Raw genomic sequence first — 18,323 nt, forward strand, 5'->3', positions numbered from 1 at the left:
GGGCCCGGCTCGTGAGATTGATCGATCACAGGAAGCTGGCCAGGTATTGAAGGGTGTTGTTGCGGAAGGGGCGAAGACCTTAGATAACATCATCATTAGCCGGCAGACTGACACTTATGTGCGCATCATTATAGGCTTCATTGCAGATGGTGTGTGTATCATCATGAGTATAATGGTTTCGATTTTTTTTTTTTTATTATTACTTATTGTGGTTTCAATTTCAATGTCTTGGTGGGTGTTTTTTTTTTTTTTTTTTTTCATAACATAAGTTGCGCCCCAAATGACATACTATACACTCCTCTTATATGTACTTATGCACTCAACCGTGTAGTGTATGAATTTTATAAAGGTTATTTTGTCATCGGAGTCTGATAGCACCTCCCCCTCCGCTATGTAATTAAAGCTGCAACAGTTGAGTGCATGAAGTGTCCAACATTTCACACTTCGTTAATTAAGTGCATCATCCAGGTATTTAAAGTGCAATTTTTCTATTTGGAATTTTCAGTGTGAACACACTACTTACTAAACGGCATAGAATAGTGCACAAGTTCGCAAATTGGGATGCATCTATAGTATCATAACATGATAATATACCACACATCATAAATAAACTGCACCCCAATGAAAATAACTGCTTCATGATGGCAATGTTTAAGTTTAAAGTTTTATTTGTCAAATTCATAGCAACAGCTAGTACTTGTGGACAATGAAATTCACCTATAAATGTGTCATTGCTGCTACATTTAGTTGTAAATTGTTACTACCGTCACTCTGGCATCTCTAAGGCATTTATGATTCAGCAGCATAGACTGCATCTGCTCAGATCTCATGCCAGACGGCCAACACCAGAAAACAACTAGTCCCTGGATTTGTTTTTAAACTTCATGGTACAGAATGTATAAAATACTTTTGTTTGTGGCTATTTTTACGTTTTGTAGTACGTAAAAATAGTTTCAGTTTGTGTTGTATACAACATTTCAAGTAAATGGCTCTAGCATTATTTGCTCTGAACGCTTTACTGCATGCTACTTTAATGTAAATTAATTTAAAATGTAGTGCATATTTGGAGTTTCAGTTTAGCTTTTGTTTTTAGCTAACTCACTTTTTTTACTGTATTTTAGAAAACAGAAATATATAATATTTTCAACTGCTAGGTTTTTTTTTTTCTTCTTCATAGTAGTTCAATAAATGACGAGGGAGATAGATTGAGGAGCTGAATCTAAGAGGAGAGAGAGAGCGCTATTGGTGTTTATAGATTCGGTCTCTTTGTATTCCTGTTGCAACAAGGAATTTCTTTTAAGGAGGGAGAAAAGGCCGGAGAAAAAAAGAGCAAGATTGAGAGAGTGTTAACAGAGAGCTAAATCATCAGAGAGAAGCAGAGAGCTTCAGCAGTTTTTGTTTGTTTGTGGAATATTGGCATTTGCAGACTATGATGTTTGCTAATGAAGTTTAGATTGATTATCCAGCACATCACCTCCAGGCTTACCTTTAGCACTCAGTAAGTCATCCAATATTTAAATGCTCATAATTAGTAATGGCATTTATGATAGGTCACTCACCTTTAATACTGTTTAATTAATTTTTTGCCACATCATTGCAATTTAAATCAAACGTTAACATAACACAGCATTTACAACTTCTTTTTAATTGTTTATTTACATTTATTTTTACACATTTTCTCTCAAAAATAAAATAAAAAAAAATCAGAACTAAAGATTTTAGTTATATTTCTCTTTTTTTAACTTGCTAATTGTAATATGATAATTAATATAAAAGGTCAAATGTGGTCAAAAATGTGGAATCTTCACCTTTTTACCCACCAGAGTACACACTCCCAAGTTCACTTTTCACAGCACGTAATCAAAAACGTTCTAGATCACAAAACAGATTGAAGATATGAAAACAGGTGTTGCCAATTCTGTGTGTCTAAGCTATTGTGAATCTCTTTCCTGTTGAAGCATCGTTGGAGCATGGGCTGTCTCTCTCATGTTAGGCCAGCCAAACATCCCAGGTGTAAGGGTATAAGTCTATCTCTTTCTTCAACCGTTTTCTTGTTCTTCCTCTTTCTTTATCTGTTCCTCACCAATGAGGGACCATCTCTGCTTCATTTCACATGTCGCCCGAAGGGGAAAAGGGCTGCGGAAAAGAGAAGCTAGCTATGGAGAGAGAAAATGAAAAGATAGAGGGAGCAAAAAGAGAGAAGGGGAGGCAGAGATTGAGAGAGCGAGGAATACTGGAGGCATTGTTCCACTCCAAGAGACACAAACAGTCTCAAGCTTTCTGGTATTCAACCCGCAGCTCCCCTGTGTTTGTGTGTGTGTGAGTGTTTTTCCAAAATGTTATAATTCTACAGGCAGACCAGAAAGAGGGATACAATGACACTAAAAGATCAGTCTGATAGAAAAAAGACAGTTATATCTCTCTCTAATTTTCTTTCTCTCACTCTCACACTCGTCCATTTCTCATGCATTTTTTCCTCCATCTTCCTTTAGCAATTTCTTCTCTCTCTCTCTCTTTCTATCTACATACATAAGTGCTGATGTTGAGGCCTACTGTTTGCATGAGTGGTTTTAATGATGTGCATACAAGGCTCAACAATAAGGATGGCTTAGGACCATTTCAGCCCAGATGGATAAGGCCACTGCTGTGTTGTCACTGCATCTTGTGTTTGCTGCAAACTTCAAACTCAGTGCAAACTTAATTTGGTTTTCCATGATGTATTTTGTTGCGTACTGTGATTTGTCAAAATTCATTTGCAGTCTAAAATCGGTAAAGTGTTTGCGAGAATGATTTGTGATAATCTTGGAAGAATCAATTACATCAGATAAATAAATTAGGCCATTTATGGTACCTTTTTTTTAATGTAAAATGAATTATATATGTTTAAATGTGTAATATTGTCATTATTTAGAAAAATAAAATAAGAATAAAAAGATAAAAATCTGAATTGTATGCCAATGTTTTTAAGTAATGTTTAATGGTATTTATTATATACGGTATAGTATATAGTTATATAATGATAATAATAGTTATTAGCAGCTGTAGTAGTATGAATATTACATTATATCATTATTATTATCGTTATTATTAGATTGTTTTTATTTCATAATTACATTATTATTATGAGACCACCAAAACTATTATTCCGTTTTGCTACATTTTTATATTATAAGCAGTAGTAATACAATAGTATTGTATTATTGTTAATAGTATATTATTATTTATTTATTTATTTTTATTTTAAAAATTCTAATTTAAAAATGTAAAAATCCGAACTACTTGCCCAGGGGCAGCAGGGGGGAAAATTGTGTCATGATTTTGACACTCAATAACACCCTTGAATTTCATTTGAACTTATATGTTTCTTTTAAAAATGACATGTGGTAAGACATGTCTAATGATAATTATACAGCGTCCGCTTATTATTCAAGTGACCAACAATTGTCATTTCCATTTTTCCATTTTGGTCAATGCAGTGATAGAAACACATTAGCTGTAATGAGCATTTAATCTCTAAAGGCATCCAGTCCATTCATCCAGTTTGATGGAGCGTTTGTCATGTGTTAGTCAGTGAGCCCACCCTGCAGGGGGTCCATACAGCCGCAAAAACTCCAACTTCACACTTTTCTTTTTTTTTTTTTTTTTTTCTCAATGATTAATTTCATATGCATCAAAGTCTGTGTATGTGCTCAGTTCTGTTACTGTGATGTGTCAACTGTTGTGTTTGGTTCTTGTTTAACTCTCAACCCATGAATTCATGTCGCACTAGATAACTGAAATGTGGAATAGTGGCATATCAGACCATAATGCCTGGTTGTATATGCTTGTGTATGATTTATCCGCACATTGTTCTTGTTGAGGCATGTTACAAATTGTGTCCTTCAGCTTTGTTTGTGCTCTCTGGTGTCCACTGAGGATCGGGTAAAGAGACAACAAGAGAAGGAGAAAGATCGAGACAGGCGGTTTGTGATTTGAGCAGCGCGGCTTTTCTTAAGCGCTCCTGTTAGCACCGTGGCAAGGGTTGCTATCGATTGGAATATGAAAACTTAGAGGCCTGCATATAAGATTGGGGATGAGGAGGCTTTGGAGGGTAGTAGAACAGACAGGTTGCACACACACACACGCGCAGCAGCACAGGAAGTTGCTGATTAGGTTTGACCTGGTGTCAAGCACACAAAAAAATGCTGAAGAATGCTGGGCAAAATCACACGAAGAGAAGGGAGCAAAAAAATCAATGACTGACAAGCAAGCGCCTTTAGTTTACTGCCGTGGAATGATGAGGCTGTGGAAATAATATCCTCATCATTGACTCTTTGGTGCCGTGTGGGTGTGTGGGCGTTTAGATGGCAGATGCTGTATTAAAAGCATAGAGCTCCAAATAAATGTTTGTGCAGAGCAGTTTATTTGCCTATTTCAAAAAGATTTAGAAGTTTATGAAACAGATAATTCTGACACTTTAATAGGATGAGAAACATTCAAAGCCATTGTGAAATGCTGATAAACCCAAACCTGTGCATGTTTTGTAAACCGCCTAAAAACTTTTCAGTTCAGTTGATTAATATCAATCATTTATTTCACTTCACGTCATGTCTAAGAAGTTAATTAGCATCCTATGAGAGTTGTTCCTGTTCTGTGAAAACTTTGCTTGGAGTTCTGTGTGTACAGATTCCTTGTCGGACTGCTGAATGCTTCAGTAGTGCTGTTTATTATGCTTGGCGAATCTGATATGGCTGAATTGATCGTCTAGCATGAGAGTACTAGTCCATGTCTCTTTCCTTTCACTAAAATAGCCGTTTCTTCAGTTGTGTTTATGAGTTGGTTTGTTTGTGCACTGGAAGAATAGAGAAAGTAACACTTCCCGTCCTGGCATTTCAACGGTGCTTTCATCTCTTCTTTCTGCTCTCGGCTTTAATTGACAACTGCGCTGGATTATGGGCCGTGTTCAACTTCTTCGTCTGCTCTCACACATCATTGCTCGTGACATGAGAGAAGCGCGTCAATCTGTGTTAGATCTGCTCACGTGTGTGAGTGTTAGACACAGGCAGTAGAGAGTGCTGATGGAGCAGGTTGGCTTGAAACCACAGACAGACCCAGGGTTATCACAGAGAGAGAGAACGAATGAAAGTGGGATGAGAGGCGAAGAGATAGAGGAAATGAATTTGTAAAAAAAGCTGCGAAACCAGGATTACGCAGCACCCTCTGCATACTCACTTTCTTCAATCTGTTCAACAGCTGAATTCCTCACCATAAAAGGCTTGTGCGCTGCAAACCATCTGAAGCTTTTTAGAATTATCAGTAGCACTTTACATGAAGTGATTTTATTACAATAGAAGCTGTTGTACTGAGCATCACCACAGCTGTGATTCAGCCATAGGATAAATAACAAAATAACAGGCTGTATTGCTACTAAAATGTATGTCACTTGACATTAAGCTCTCTTTTATTGAACTGTTGTATGAAAGCAATATCACACTCACATTCATGCTAGTTCTGATTATTACACAGTCGTCACAGTTATATTGTTTAAAATAGCATTCTTGTTGTATGACAATTATAATACTTATAATCTGTTGAATATTTTAATGAATAATTTAAGCACTATCGTAATGCATTTTAGCACTTAATTCACAGTTACACCTTTAAAATCTATAATGCATTAAAACATGATTAATACCCAATTTCGTGGTTCATGTTACAATGCATTATACTTTATAATGTAAAACCTTGAATACATAAGCATTATAATCTATCATAACTCTGGTTACAATTATTGATGACAATTTAGTCACTTTACCTAAGTCTTTTATAATGCATTATAAGAGTATTCATAATGTGCATTATAATGTGATATATCTTTTCATACATAACTGTAACCAAAGTTAAAATGCATTATAATATTTGCAGATTCCTTGTTGCATCTGAAATGGTTTGTTTGTTGTGTTTTAATGCATTATATTTTCAAAGGCTTGACATAAGTATTATAATGTATTATAACTGTGGTTATAACAATTAGTCATGAGACCATTATAAGGTCCATTAAAAGTAATAGTTAATGCATTAAAAATACTTTTATAATTCATTACACATAAAGGCTTTAAGTAAAGTGTTACCAAAATATTTAATGAACTAAAACAAGGGATGCACTAATGCAATACCTGTGCACAGATACCAAACGATTACTAGTACAATAGATATAATATATAATATATCTTCCACAGATGATTTTTCTTCTTCTTTGCTAACAGGTTGTTTTTAAACCATGATAATCAATTACATATATTTTAAAGAAATTGAAATAATCATTTTATTCACTAGCAAGTGTTCCACATTTATTTAGCTGACGTTATATGCTTTATAATAATATAATAATATGTGTAGTATATTATGGACAAATGTAATTTCTCCTTAAATTTTGTTATACACAAAATAATTAATGAATTAATAGTTGACATTGTAATTAATGCTTCTGCTGCTGCAATTAATTCATTTTGAAAGTAGGTTTTTTTTTTTTTTTTTTTTTGCAACGATTGAGCACTGTTCCTAATCATAGACACATCTGTTGTGTAGTAAATGCAGTGGTGAATCAGAGGCCATTTCACAAGCATGAACACTTTAGTGCTTTAGTCATTTGGTCTGAGCTCAGTAGATTCAACTCTCACACACACAAACACACAGTGGTGTATCAGTGGCAGCACATAATGTTAATGGCACTTAATTTGTTGGTTGGGATTGGCAGGCTGGTGTGAGCCCTGCTCCCAGAGGATCTGCCTGTAATTGTGTTTCATATCATAAATATATAAATAAAGCTTGCAATGATTACAAAATAATAATTCTCCCCCACTCTTTCAGCCTCGCTGTTTCTTTTTCTCTCACTATCATTCACACACACACTGGCTTTTCGTCTGCTTTTCTCTGTTTCTCTCTCACAATGCAGTGTAATGTATGGAGTGGAAGGTAATTAGGTTGCGAGCAGGACTCCAAAGCCACACGCCACAGAAGCAGAGGTGACTTTGCTCACTGTCTCATGAGTGTGTCCAGATCCCTGACAGGGAGCTGAGAGCCAGTCAGCTTAATTACCATTCACTCACTGCCCTCACCCTTTGCCTATGACTGCTCTCAGATCAGGGGTCTTTGACCATGTCTGATAAGCTGTTATTATATGCTAAGTGGTGGCACTGAGCCCACGTCAGTGTTTTGAACTGGTTTGGGAAGGTGATTGTGTCTGTGAGATTGGTTTCAGAAAGACATGAGCGAGGAAAAGAACGAAGCCTTTTCACATAACAGGAGGACTGAAAATGTCAACAAGATGACAAAATTTTCAGATGAATAGCATAAAATTAGGCTTTCTCTTACTATTCATTAGGCTTTGTTTTCCTTCTAAAGAACAATTATGTTTTCATTTATTTATTTATTTTCATGCTATTTTACTCATTGTCTTCCCTTAATGCTGTGAGTGTGTGTGCTTTTGTGTGATGTGTGTGTATGTGTATGTGTATATGTACATACCAGCGTTCAGCGTCCATTTGTTAATGGCTGATTTGATGGTAAATGGACTGCAAGCGGAGGTATATCCAAGATGAAGTGAATTTGGCAGCCATGGAAAGCGTGTGTGTGTGTGTGTGTGTGTGTGTGTGTGTGTGTGTGTGTGTGTGTGTGTGTGTGTGTGTGTGTGTGTGTGTGTGTGTGTGTGTGTGTGTGTGTGTGAAGAGAGAGAGAGATATTGTGGTTTCCTCGGCCTCACAACTTTATGCAACGCACCAATGCTGTGTCATGAAAGACAATTGTGGGCACTGTGAACATTTCCAATTTCATGTGACCAAAGCTAGTGGAGCAGAAACATCACAAACAGAATGCTTAATCATATTAGCTGCAAACCATCAATCTTTGCTGTTTTTTTTTTATTTTTTATTTTTTTATTGTTTTTTTTTTAAGCAATGGATGAATTTTGTTCACGCTGCTTGCATTAATGTTAATAAATGCATTTGATACAACTTCACAAACATGCACTTAATTTTTGATTTGCAGGAAAGAAAAACAACTCAAACTTTATTTTTTATAAAATCATTTACTTTTTATATTTACAGTAATGCATTTTTTTTAAAGTACTGCTCTATGTTGGTTCTTTTCATTTGCGGTTGTTATTTTTTTTATTTTCCTTTGGTTTAAAGTGGTTTTCTTTTCTTTAGGTTCTCCCATGCCATCCTCTCTCTCCAGTCCATCAGTCACTGAGCATTCCCATTCTCAACCACCCTCACCCAATCTCCATGACAACCAGAGTTCCATCTTAAGTAATGCCACCACGCAGGCGGCACAGGACTCTGATTCGGAAGAAGAGTACACGGCCGTTCTCTATAGACCCGTAACACAGCCTGCCCCCAGCCACAGCTGTAATGGTAAGGTAACCAGCCATCTCTTTCTTTCTCTCTCTCTCTCTCTCTCTCTCTCTCTCTCTCTCTCTCTCTCTCTCTCTCTCTCTCTCTCTCGCTCTGTCCTCCCAGGTCTGCAGAGTAAGAAAACCGTGAAGGCTGTGTGTTCCTAGTAAAAAACACTGGAGTGAACTGTATGCAGGCCTTGTTTGGAAATGTTATTAATGAGAATGAGAATTTCACATTCAATTAGAGGTGTTTAACCTCTGAGTAGGTTAGGGGATGTTAAATGGACTTCAAATTGCACTCGAAAAAAATCATGTTCAACTGAGAATTTTGCTAGACTTGACTGAACTTTGAATGAAGTTGAAGGGATAGTTCGGCCACAAATTAAAATTATCCCTTTTTTTACTCACCCTCATGTCATTCCAAACCTGTAAGCATGGCTTTCTTTTTTTCTGTAGAACAAAAAAGCAGAATTTTGGAGGAATGTTCTTGCACTTCTTTCTTCTGTACAATGAAAGTAAATGGGGACCAAATCCTTTAAAGCTCAAAAAGCCCATATTATTGGCCCACTTTATTCCAAGTCTTCTGAAGTCAAATAATTATGGAAGCTTGTTTCCCCCACAGAATAAAAAGTAAAAAAGGTAATTGTGACTTTTTATCTCACAATTCTGACTTTTTTGTCACAATTGCAAGTTTACATCTCGCAATTCAGAACTGTGAGATATAAATTCCAATTCGCAATTGCGAGAAATAAACGGGCAATTCTGACTTTTTTTCTCAGAATCTCAAGTTTATATCTTGCAATTCTGACTTTATATTATATTATATTATATTATATTGTATTGTATTGTATTGTATTGTATTATATTATATTATATTATATTATATTATATTATATTATATTATATTATATTATATTATATTATATTATATTATATTATATTATATTATATTATATTATATTATATTATATTACACAATTGGGAGTTCTAAAGTTGTGAAATAAAAACTCGCAATTCTGAGGAAAAAAGTCAAGTCTTTTTTTCCCGAACTGGACTTATATCTCGCAATTCTGAATTTATAACATGCAAGTGTGAGTTTATATCTTGCAATTCTGACTTTATAACACGCAATTGCGACTTTATATTACGCACTTCAGAGTTTATATCTTACAATTCTGATATATAAAGTCAGAATTGCGAGATGTAAACTCATATAAGTTTACAGTACATCTCTTATGTAAACAAGCTTCATATAATAGATAGAGAAGCTATCGCTGAAAATCTTGCTGTAAAAGTCTTGACAGTTGCAGGCAAAATCACAGCTTGGACATTGTGCTAGAAAGTCATGTGGGTTTTTAAAGATATATTATGATAAAATTTTCATTCCTGGGTGAACTATCCCTTTAAAAAATAAACCACGAATAGAATGTGTGTGCTTTTACTCGGAGCGCATTCTGTTTTATGTGTTCTGTTCTCATCTCTCCAGCAGCTATGCTTTGAGCCTCCTCCTGTTATTGTTTTCATCTTGTGTCTTTTCAGGCACTAACACAAACAAACACTATGCTGGTGTGTTCTTGTCCTCATGCACCATGACCTCTGTGTCTTTGTTTGAGAGCCTTAGGAGCTCCAGCTGTCATCAACATCGTCTTAAGCCAGCATCCCACTAGCCGATTTTTCATGCGTACGCTTCATTTACATAGTCATTGGAGAATCAGAGGGAGTCTGTAAGCGCCGCCGCGTCTCTCAGCATGCAAGTGTTAACAGCCCCAGCATCCAAACTCCCTGCCGACCCTCTGAAAACATCTAGCAAAGTTTAAAAAGTATCAAAGGCAGTCAGATGTGGCCTTGGTTGTGACCAATAAGCTTCTTCTTAATGAAAATTTAATGTGACACTATCTTGCTCTGATCTGATCCAAAAAAAAATAATCCTCACAAAACCATTAAACAGCTTGCGCCAGCACAAACCCTCTTTTGTCATTAAAAAACTACTGTCAGGACTTACTAAAGTCACTCAGTGAAAAAGTAGCGCTGAAAAGGCGTGGACACTTTATCGCATATACATTTGTAAGAGTTTCACTTTCAGACGCAAAATCTATGGAAGAAGAGTATTTGAATGAATCATGCAAGATGATTTACTAAGGTTTGCACTCGTCAATTTACTGGTATTTGCGCCAGTATTTAACTCCCAAAAAAGCAGCTCTACCCTGCTCTTGGTAGATTGCGTTGGTCATTATGGAAATGATCCGGATGCCTCTGTGTTCTTTAATTTGCGTGTGGTCTGTAGATCATGCGCAGAACTTTCCATTCCCATCAGCGCTTTTTTGGAATTATGTTTAGAAAATCTGGCCTTAATTTATATATACATATATATATATATATATATATATATATATATATTATGTGTGTGCTGTAGTTCTGCTGTTTTGTCTTCATGTGACAGTGAATTGGAGAGAAATGTCACAGACTTTCATTTTGTCTGTCACCACTTCACTCTTAATCATTGAGTGACAGAAGCAGTTTCAGCAAAACCCCAACTACAATCGATTCGTTTCAAGTCGGCAAGTGAGACATTGGTATTAAAATGTTACAAACTTATACATTTTAAACTTATAAATGAATAGTTTTACAGTTGTGCTCCACACAATCCTAAACTTGTATCTTATGCTTAAGCTGCCATTCATTTAAATCAACCTGCAATATCACCAGCAAACCTGTCAAGACTCACTTTCTTCACTCTGTGTTGTTGACATTGGTGTCGATGTATTTTTACCTCTAAAAGCCTGCCTTAAACAGAAACATTTCATTTGGCCCAGTATTTATCCATGATGAGGATGATTAGATTTGCTTTATGAGGGGAATGCACGGAGTTACTTTACCATTGTTTATTCGGGGGAATAGCGTGGCAAATTAAATTTAGGACTCTCCTCTGCATAATTCCTACATTCTGCAGCGCATAAGGAAAGTATGTTGTTTTAAGAACACTTTATAGGATATAGGACTGTATGTCTCCTTGCTGTGACATCAGGAAGGTTGACAGACTTTACTTCTGAGCTCAAACAGGACCACACATGTCCAGATGTTTACAGTATGGTGCTTTTAAAGAAAACTCACCTTCTATTCATCCATACGATGTGATCCAAACCCTAATCAAAAGCAGCTCCAGTTAAAAGAAGAAAAAAGTGGATCAGTGTCAGGCTTTTCATAATGGAGGAGCTTTTATCTGAAGTGAGGGGCTTTCTCGATAACCATCTGAATTCACAGTGATGCAGGCTTGACTAGAAAACCCCACATTTACCGCCAGTAAGTCTTTTAGGCCGACTTGCGTGTGGTTGTCAAGTGGGGATGAGGAAGCACTCCAAGCACTGACATCTCATCATTTGAAGTGATCATCAATATTTGTAATGAGTGGAGGTGCTGTTGCTAATCGTTGCAGAGACGCAGAGGTGCCCAGACAACTTAGCAGATCAAACTGAAATGAGAGAGAGAGAGAGAGAGAGAGAGAGAGAGAGAGAGAGAGAGAGAGAGAGAGAGAGAGAGAGAGAGAGAGAGAGTACTGTAGGTGGGACAGGTTGAAAAAAAGGCTCCAGTACACATCCTCAGAGGTTTTAATATTCTGAGAGTAGACAGCAGGTCAGTGCACTGGCTCCTGTCTGCAGCCCTCTATATTAAACGGCAGAAGGAACAGGAAAGGAGGAGACAAAGGAGAGGAAGGGGAGGTCGAGTTGGAGCAATGGTATTTATTTATTTATTTCAACGCAATCTCAGCTATTTTGACTTATTTATTTTTAGAAACGGCTAAAGAAACATCTTTTTCGTCAATACTTGACCCAGTAATACTAACACTTACTATTCTATTATATTTCTATTCTGTCTATTTATTTATTTAACTAACTGGCACTTGTCACAGCACTTACATATTGTTGATTTGATTGCTTCTATTGTTCTCCTCATTTGTATGTTGCTTTGGATAAAAGCGTCAGCTACATGATTAAATGTATTTAATCACTTCATGCATCTTGATGGATCAAATTGCATTTAATAATTTGTTAAATTATACATATAAATACACTAAGATTTTAAGGACACGAATCACAAAATGAATTATGTATTTATTGGATTTAAGGGGTTATTTACCCATAGTCACGACATTGATCATTGATTGCTTTTTATCATTTGTTTTTATTAAATAAAATACGTTTTATTCAGCAAGGAAAAAACTGATCAAAAGTGACAGTAAAGACATTTATACTATCACAAAAGATTTCTATTTCAAATAAATGCTGTTCTTTTGAACTTTCTATTCATCAAAGAATCCTGAAAATAAAATGATCAGGGTTTCCACAAAAATTTTCAGCAGCTCAAATGCTTTTAAATTTGATAATAAATATGGGTGGAAAGACCAAATGTAAAAAGCATTTTCATATGCATAAAAAACCTATTCAAGCATTCCTCTCTGTGAGTATCTATTCATCTGCATATGTTAGACTTCTATGCGGGAGCTTTGCCTTTCTTTGTGAAAAAATATGAATAAAGATTGAGAAAAAGGGTCCATAGAATAAGCACTCTATTCTGGTCAAGACCCGCTCGAAATGCAGAATATGGATCAGAAGGATAGACAGGCAGACAGCTAACAAGAGTTATGTCCGTCAAGAGCGATTACCCTCCGCCTGCGTAACCCATCCAACGTGGACTCTTGTTGTCAATTAGCCAGCCGGGGGTCTTGCTGAAGCGGACTCTCTCAAACTGAGCCTCGGGTCACCAGTCCTGTCGGGCTCCTCTTCTCTCACGCACCGATTGCTGTTGTCAGGTGCAGTGGGCATGAAAGCAGCAATTTTATAGCACAGGAACTCCAATAACGTTTACCGGGGCCGACGGAGGCCTCCGACTCCTGTGCCTTGCTCACTCAGCCACGTGTGTTGCTTAAGTTCCTACTGTTTTTCGCTTTCTTGCTTCTAACTTCCATTCTCTTCACTTCTTCCTTGTTTTCTCTGTGAACAGGGAGAGAAAACTGGTGTATGGGCCACAGTTTAAATTAGGCGACCACATCAGTGCCTGCTAGAGAATGAACATGAGAGCATTTACTATGATCCAGCTCCAGATGGGGGGCAGTAATGGTCCATTGGGGCTGTAAAAGTTGATGAATCAGGGTTGGATGCAGATCAGAAGCATCGTTCTCTCAAACAGAGAGAGGTTAGGTAAGGGCTAGAATAACACCTCTGAAAATAGATTCTGAGAACTTTTTGGTTTAGGAGGACCAAGCTCCCAAGACTTTGCATTGTACAGCATAGGGCTTCACACATTACCAAGGAAAACGGAAAGTTTTCTTCTAAATCGCAGTTAGATCTTATTTAATTTTGATAAAAACAGATAAAAAAAAAAAATGTTTCAGACAAATATAAGACTATATATGAAATGTATAAGCCTATACATTTGGTTTATACATTTGGCTTATACATTTGTATAAGCCTATACATTTGCACAAAAAAAAAAAAAAAAAGAAAATAAATATATGTCTGCATGAGCAAATTTTTTCACATACATTGCCGGTCAAAATTTTGGAATAATTTAGACAACCATTACTCCAGTCTTTAGTGTCAAAGCATTCTTAAATAATGATTTGGTTATTATTGGTTATTATCAATGTTGAAAACCGTTTTTGCTGCTTAAAATATTGATGAATAGAATATTCAATGTACAGCATCTATTTGAAACAAAATAAATATTTTGATACATATATGAGTACATTTATGAGTATATTGAATATATATGAGTCCTTTCTGGAAGAAAAAAAGTAATTTATTTATTAATTTCTTAATTATTCCAAACTTTTGAGCAGTATTGTACGTGAGTAACTTCTACATAAAAGTTTATTTTGTTCACTTTACTATGATTCTAAATGTATAATGCATATGAAGAATCATATACAAATGTTAAGTGTGTCCAAATATATAGAGTTTGAAAAGCTGCTGCAAAGCACATCTTGTGTGCATTCTTTGTGCAAGTTTCTTCCATCACTCACTCAAATGTGATGCAACTCGTGGGATTCCACATTGGGTTATTTATAATGGATTTAAGTTTTAAAGATTAATATTGTACTTCATTCTGAAAGGATCCTTGTGTATTGTCTTGCTGGAGGTCTGTGTGTGGTTGCACCAAGGTTGCATGGAGTCATTCTGACACCAGTAATACGTCTTTCTGTCTGTCTGTCTGCCTCTCTTTGTGTAACATTTACTTCACTGGGCTGGTAGGAAGAGTTTCCACTCGGGTTAGATGTAATTGGGAGCACAACTGTATGTCAGTTACAGTTCAGTGTAACACTCAACTCTGTGTGTGTGTGTGTGTGTGTGTGTGTGTGTGTGTGTGTGTGTGTGTGTGTGTGTGTGTGTGTGTGTGTGTGTGTGTGTGTGTGTGTGTGTGTGTGTGTGTGTGTTGCTTGGCACCCCTCTGCTGCGGCAAACATTCATTCTCACCTGCTCATTAAAAATACATTACCACCCAAAACGTTTCGTCATCAGCTTTTTAAATAATGCTCGTTCTTCCTGAGAGCTGTCGATGTCAAACAAGGTAATGGGTTGTCCAGCACCTGGCACAGCTAGCGATTAGCCTGCCCATCAGCTTGTAAATGATCACCTTCCTGAGCAAACCCCTAACCTTGAGCGTACTCGTCGTGGATATTCATGAGCTTCCTGCTGGTCACGGTTAGCCAAGCAACACCTGTTGAATTAGCGCAGACCCGATGGATACTACAGGAAAAATATTCCATGAACATTTTCCAACCCGTTTTTGGCACAAAGAAGACAATAGGCCTGAGGTTGTTGAAAGGACAACATTTTTCAAATGTGTTTCCTCTGGTTTTCTCATCTTAAATTAGAAGCTGTTTATCACAGCTCTGCATTCAATTTGAGGTTGCATACAATATCATATAGCCTTGCAACTCATGCGTTATTGCCTCGGAAATACAACCTTGCACTTCAATTCACCTCCAAGTGGTAATATCAGGGGACTCATCAAAGTGGAAAAAAAATAATATCCCTCTAAACCCCACAGCAATTACTCTGAATTACGCCAAATTATGAACCTGCAATTCAGCTCTGAGGCTGAGGATTAATGTCAGAATCCCTCCACTTTGTTGGTACATCTTAAATTGCCTTTCACTACCAACACGCAATTTGACAGTTTGAGAAATTTACAACCTTCTGAATGGTGTAATTACTTTTCTTTGTTTCCCTCTCCCTCGCTTTCCGTTCATTTTTTCTTGAAATATTATTTTTTTTTTCCATTTTCCTCTAGCCTGCATGAGTGTGTCATGCAGGCTAGAGGTTCGATTCATCTCCAGTAATGATTTGCCCTTGAGTTTGTCAATATTTAAAAACCACTTTGTCCCCCAGAAAATCATAGACAGCCAGGCAGATAAATGTCACAACCTGCTGATATTTATCTTTTATAAATAGCACACTGTCCGAATGTTTGACGAGCGCTGATCCTTGGCGAGCAGGAACAGGGAACTCAGCTTTCTCTTTTCCATTTGCTTGACCTACAATTTCCGCAGTGCCGCCCAAAACGAGGGGCCTCTACTTTACCTCAGACATGCCGCCATTAATAACCGTTCAAAGCCACCGTCTGCTGTTCTTTGATGGTGGGAGCCCACATATCTCCCACAGTGCCACAGACTGGTCGAAATTTTGCAGAGTGAGTCGAGTGGTGAGCTGTCCTTTCTGCCTCTGTTCATTACTCTTTAGTAATGGCTGTTCTCTGTTGGGGGTTGATACTAAATTGGCTGTTAGAGGCCAGAATCCCGCACTGGCAGTGGCAATATAGGAAAGACAGCAGGAGAGACCTTGAATCACCCACCTTTTTCTTTTCTGAAGAATGGATGTCTTCTCTTCAATGCACCCATATCGGAATCCCTCCCCCCACCCCACTCACCCGGCCGCACACATACAAACACACACCTGTCAGCCATAGACCTTATTCACAGCAGCGCCTTCTTTGATTTTTAATGGGAATGAAAGCGTGGCTGTGAGGGATAGACATGCATCTCTTCAATAGGCTGTACTGTTATTTAATGTGTTTTTGGATTGTTCTGCTAATGAAACACTGGAAAAATGTCTTTCCAAGAAATTTCAGTTGATAAAAAAACTCCCAACAATATAAGCTGTGCAAAATTGTAAGTAATCTAGGAGCTTTATACAGCGGATGCCATTGGAAACACGGCAAGTCTATCCCTCACAGCCTTACTTTCATACCTGTCATGGCTCTGCTCTGAATAAGGTCTATAGACGCTTCACAACAGAGGCCTTTTTAATTCTTTCTGGGTCATTGATTAGAGGGTATGTGGTATCCGGTCCAGATCCAATACAAAGAGACAAGGCCTGCATACAGTGACAAAGGCTCGATCTTTCCTTTTTAGAGGAAAACACTGATTTTAGCCTCTCATCATAAACTGATAGTCTAGTGTCAAGCATTTACTGTAGTTTAGTTCTGGCTTTTAGCTAATCAATTTATGCTGTTTTTTTAACAGTTGCATTCACTAGAAAGCTTTTCATGTGAATCCTGCTTTCTGTTTATTGTTTATTACTCTCACCACAAGCAATCTTCAGGGTTCCCACGGGTCCTTGAAATCCTTGAAAGTTTGTGGATCTAAAAAAAAAAAAAAGTCAAGGCCCTGGAAAGTTTTTGAAAATAAACATACATATAGCCTAGAAATCTAGACGCACCCTAGCGGCAGCAAAAAACATTTTTCAGCCAGGGTAGTCTAGCAACTCTCCGTTGACTTTCTTGCTGGAAAAACATTAATTGTGTCAGGCCAATCACGTCGTGTATAGAGTAGGCGGGGCGGGCTTAACATGATGACGACAGAGTGCGACGGTTCCCTGCTAACGTTACTTGAAAACAAAGAATGACTGCTGCTGCTGGTGAACAGTCTTTCGAATCGGCTTTTGGGCGCGACTCTGGAGGACTTGGAGTTAAGTTTTTCTTTGAAAAAAGAGCAAAGAACGGCACTTAAGTCATTCTTAAAAAAGGAAGATGTGTTCGTAGTTTTGCCGACCAGATTCAAAAGTTGGATCTATCAACTAACGTCAGCTGCACTGTTGGGAAAACGCTCTCGTTGGTTGAAGCGCTGTCCTATTGCGTGCAGAGTGAATTTGAAAGACAGCCGTTTATCCCGCCCCTCGGATTGAGCCGTGTCTATGGTGAGTTGCCAGACCTAACATCTTGATGTAGGTCTGGCTTGCCAGGCTAACATACATAGATACAGGTCCTTGAAAGTGCTTGAATTTATTTTGTGCAAGAGGTTTTCTGTAAAAAAAAATCCATATTATTCCCTCCGGTCCGCTAATGTGTTATTTCGCCAACACTTCATGGCCTATGCATACTAACTTAAATATGTTCTGTCAGTGACTGTATATTGCGTTCAATTAACCACCCCTAGCCGTGTGGAGCACTTTTATGATGGATAGATGCACTTTTTTGCTTCAATCTAATGGTTGCAATCCACTGCCATTATTAAGCTCGGAAGCATCAGGGTGTTTATTAATATTACTCCGATTGTATTCGTCTGAAAGAAGAAAGTCATATACACCTACAGTACAGTATGATGGCTTGAGGGAGAGTAAATCTCCCTTAAAGTGAACTACTCCTTTAAAAGCCTATTCAAATATATTAAAACTTCTGGTTACATGAGCCTAAGCTCTTTTCAATAAAATCCATGCAAAAGTTAATATCAGATAATTTTAGAATACAGTAATGTAATGAATATTCTTCAGTTTTATGCAAAACAGAAATACGACAAATAGAATATCAGATCTCTGGCATATTATGGTCAAAAATAAATGCAAAAAAATGCTTTTTTTGATAGTTGTGTTTGACACATGAAAACTGGAACAATGTATCTTACAAGGTAACACGATGTAACCACAATCACTTGCAATCACTTGAAATGTGTCCC

The 18,323-nt window shown here is 37.3% G+C and overlaps 1 protein-coding gene across 3 annotated transcripts in view; it reads left to right on the forward strand.

The window, feature by feature from the left end:
• The window catches only part of tenm3 (teneurin transmembrane protein 3), a 271,342-nt gene that overhangs the window by 136,517 nt on the left and 116,502 nt on the right, over positions 1-18,323 (forward strand). For all 3 annotated transcript variants that reach the window (XM_081360456.1, XM_081360457.1, XM_081360458.1), the window contains one exon: positions 8,187-8,393. In XM_081360456.1, the coding sequence (XP_081216582.1) occupies positions 8,187-8,393 (207 nt within the window). The remainder of the gene's footprint in view (positions 1-8,186; positions 8,394-18,323) is intronic.

The sequence above is a fragment of the Scardinius erythrophthalmus genome (genome assembly GCF_964197995.2).
Source record: "Scardinius erythrophthalmus genome assembly, chromosome: 3".
NCBI lineage: Eukaryota > Metazoa > Chordata > Actinopteri > Cypriniformes > Leuciscidae > Scardinius > Scardinius erythrophthalmus.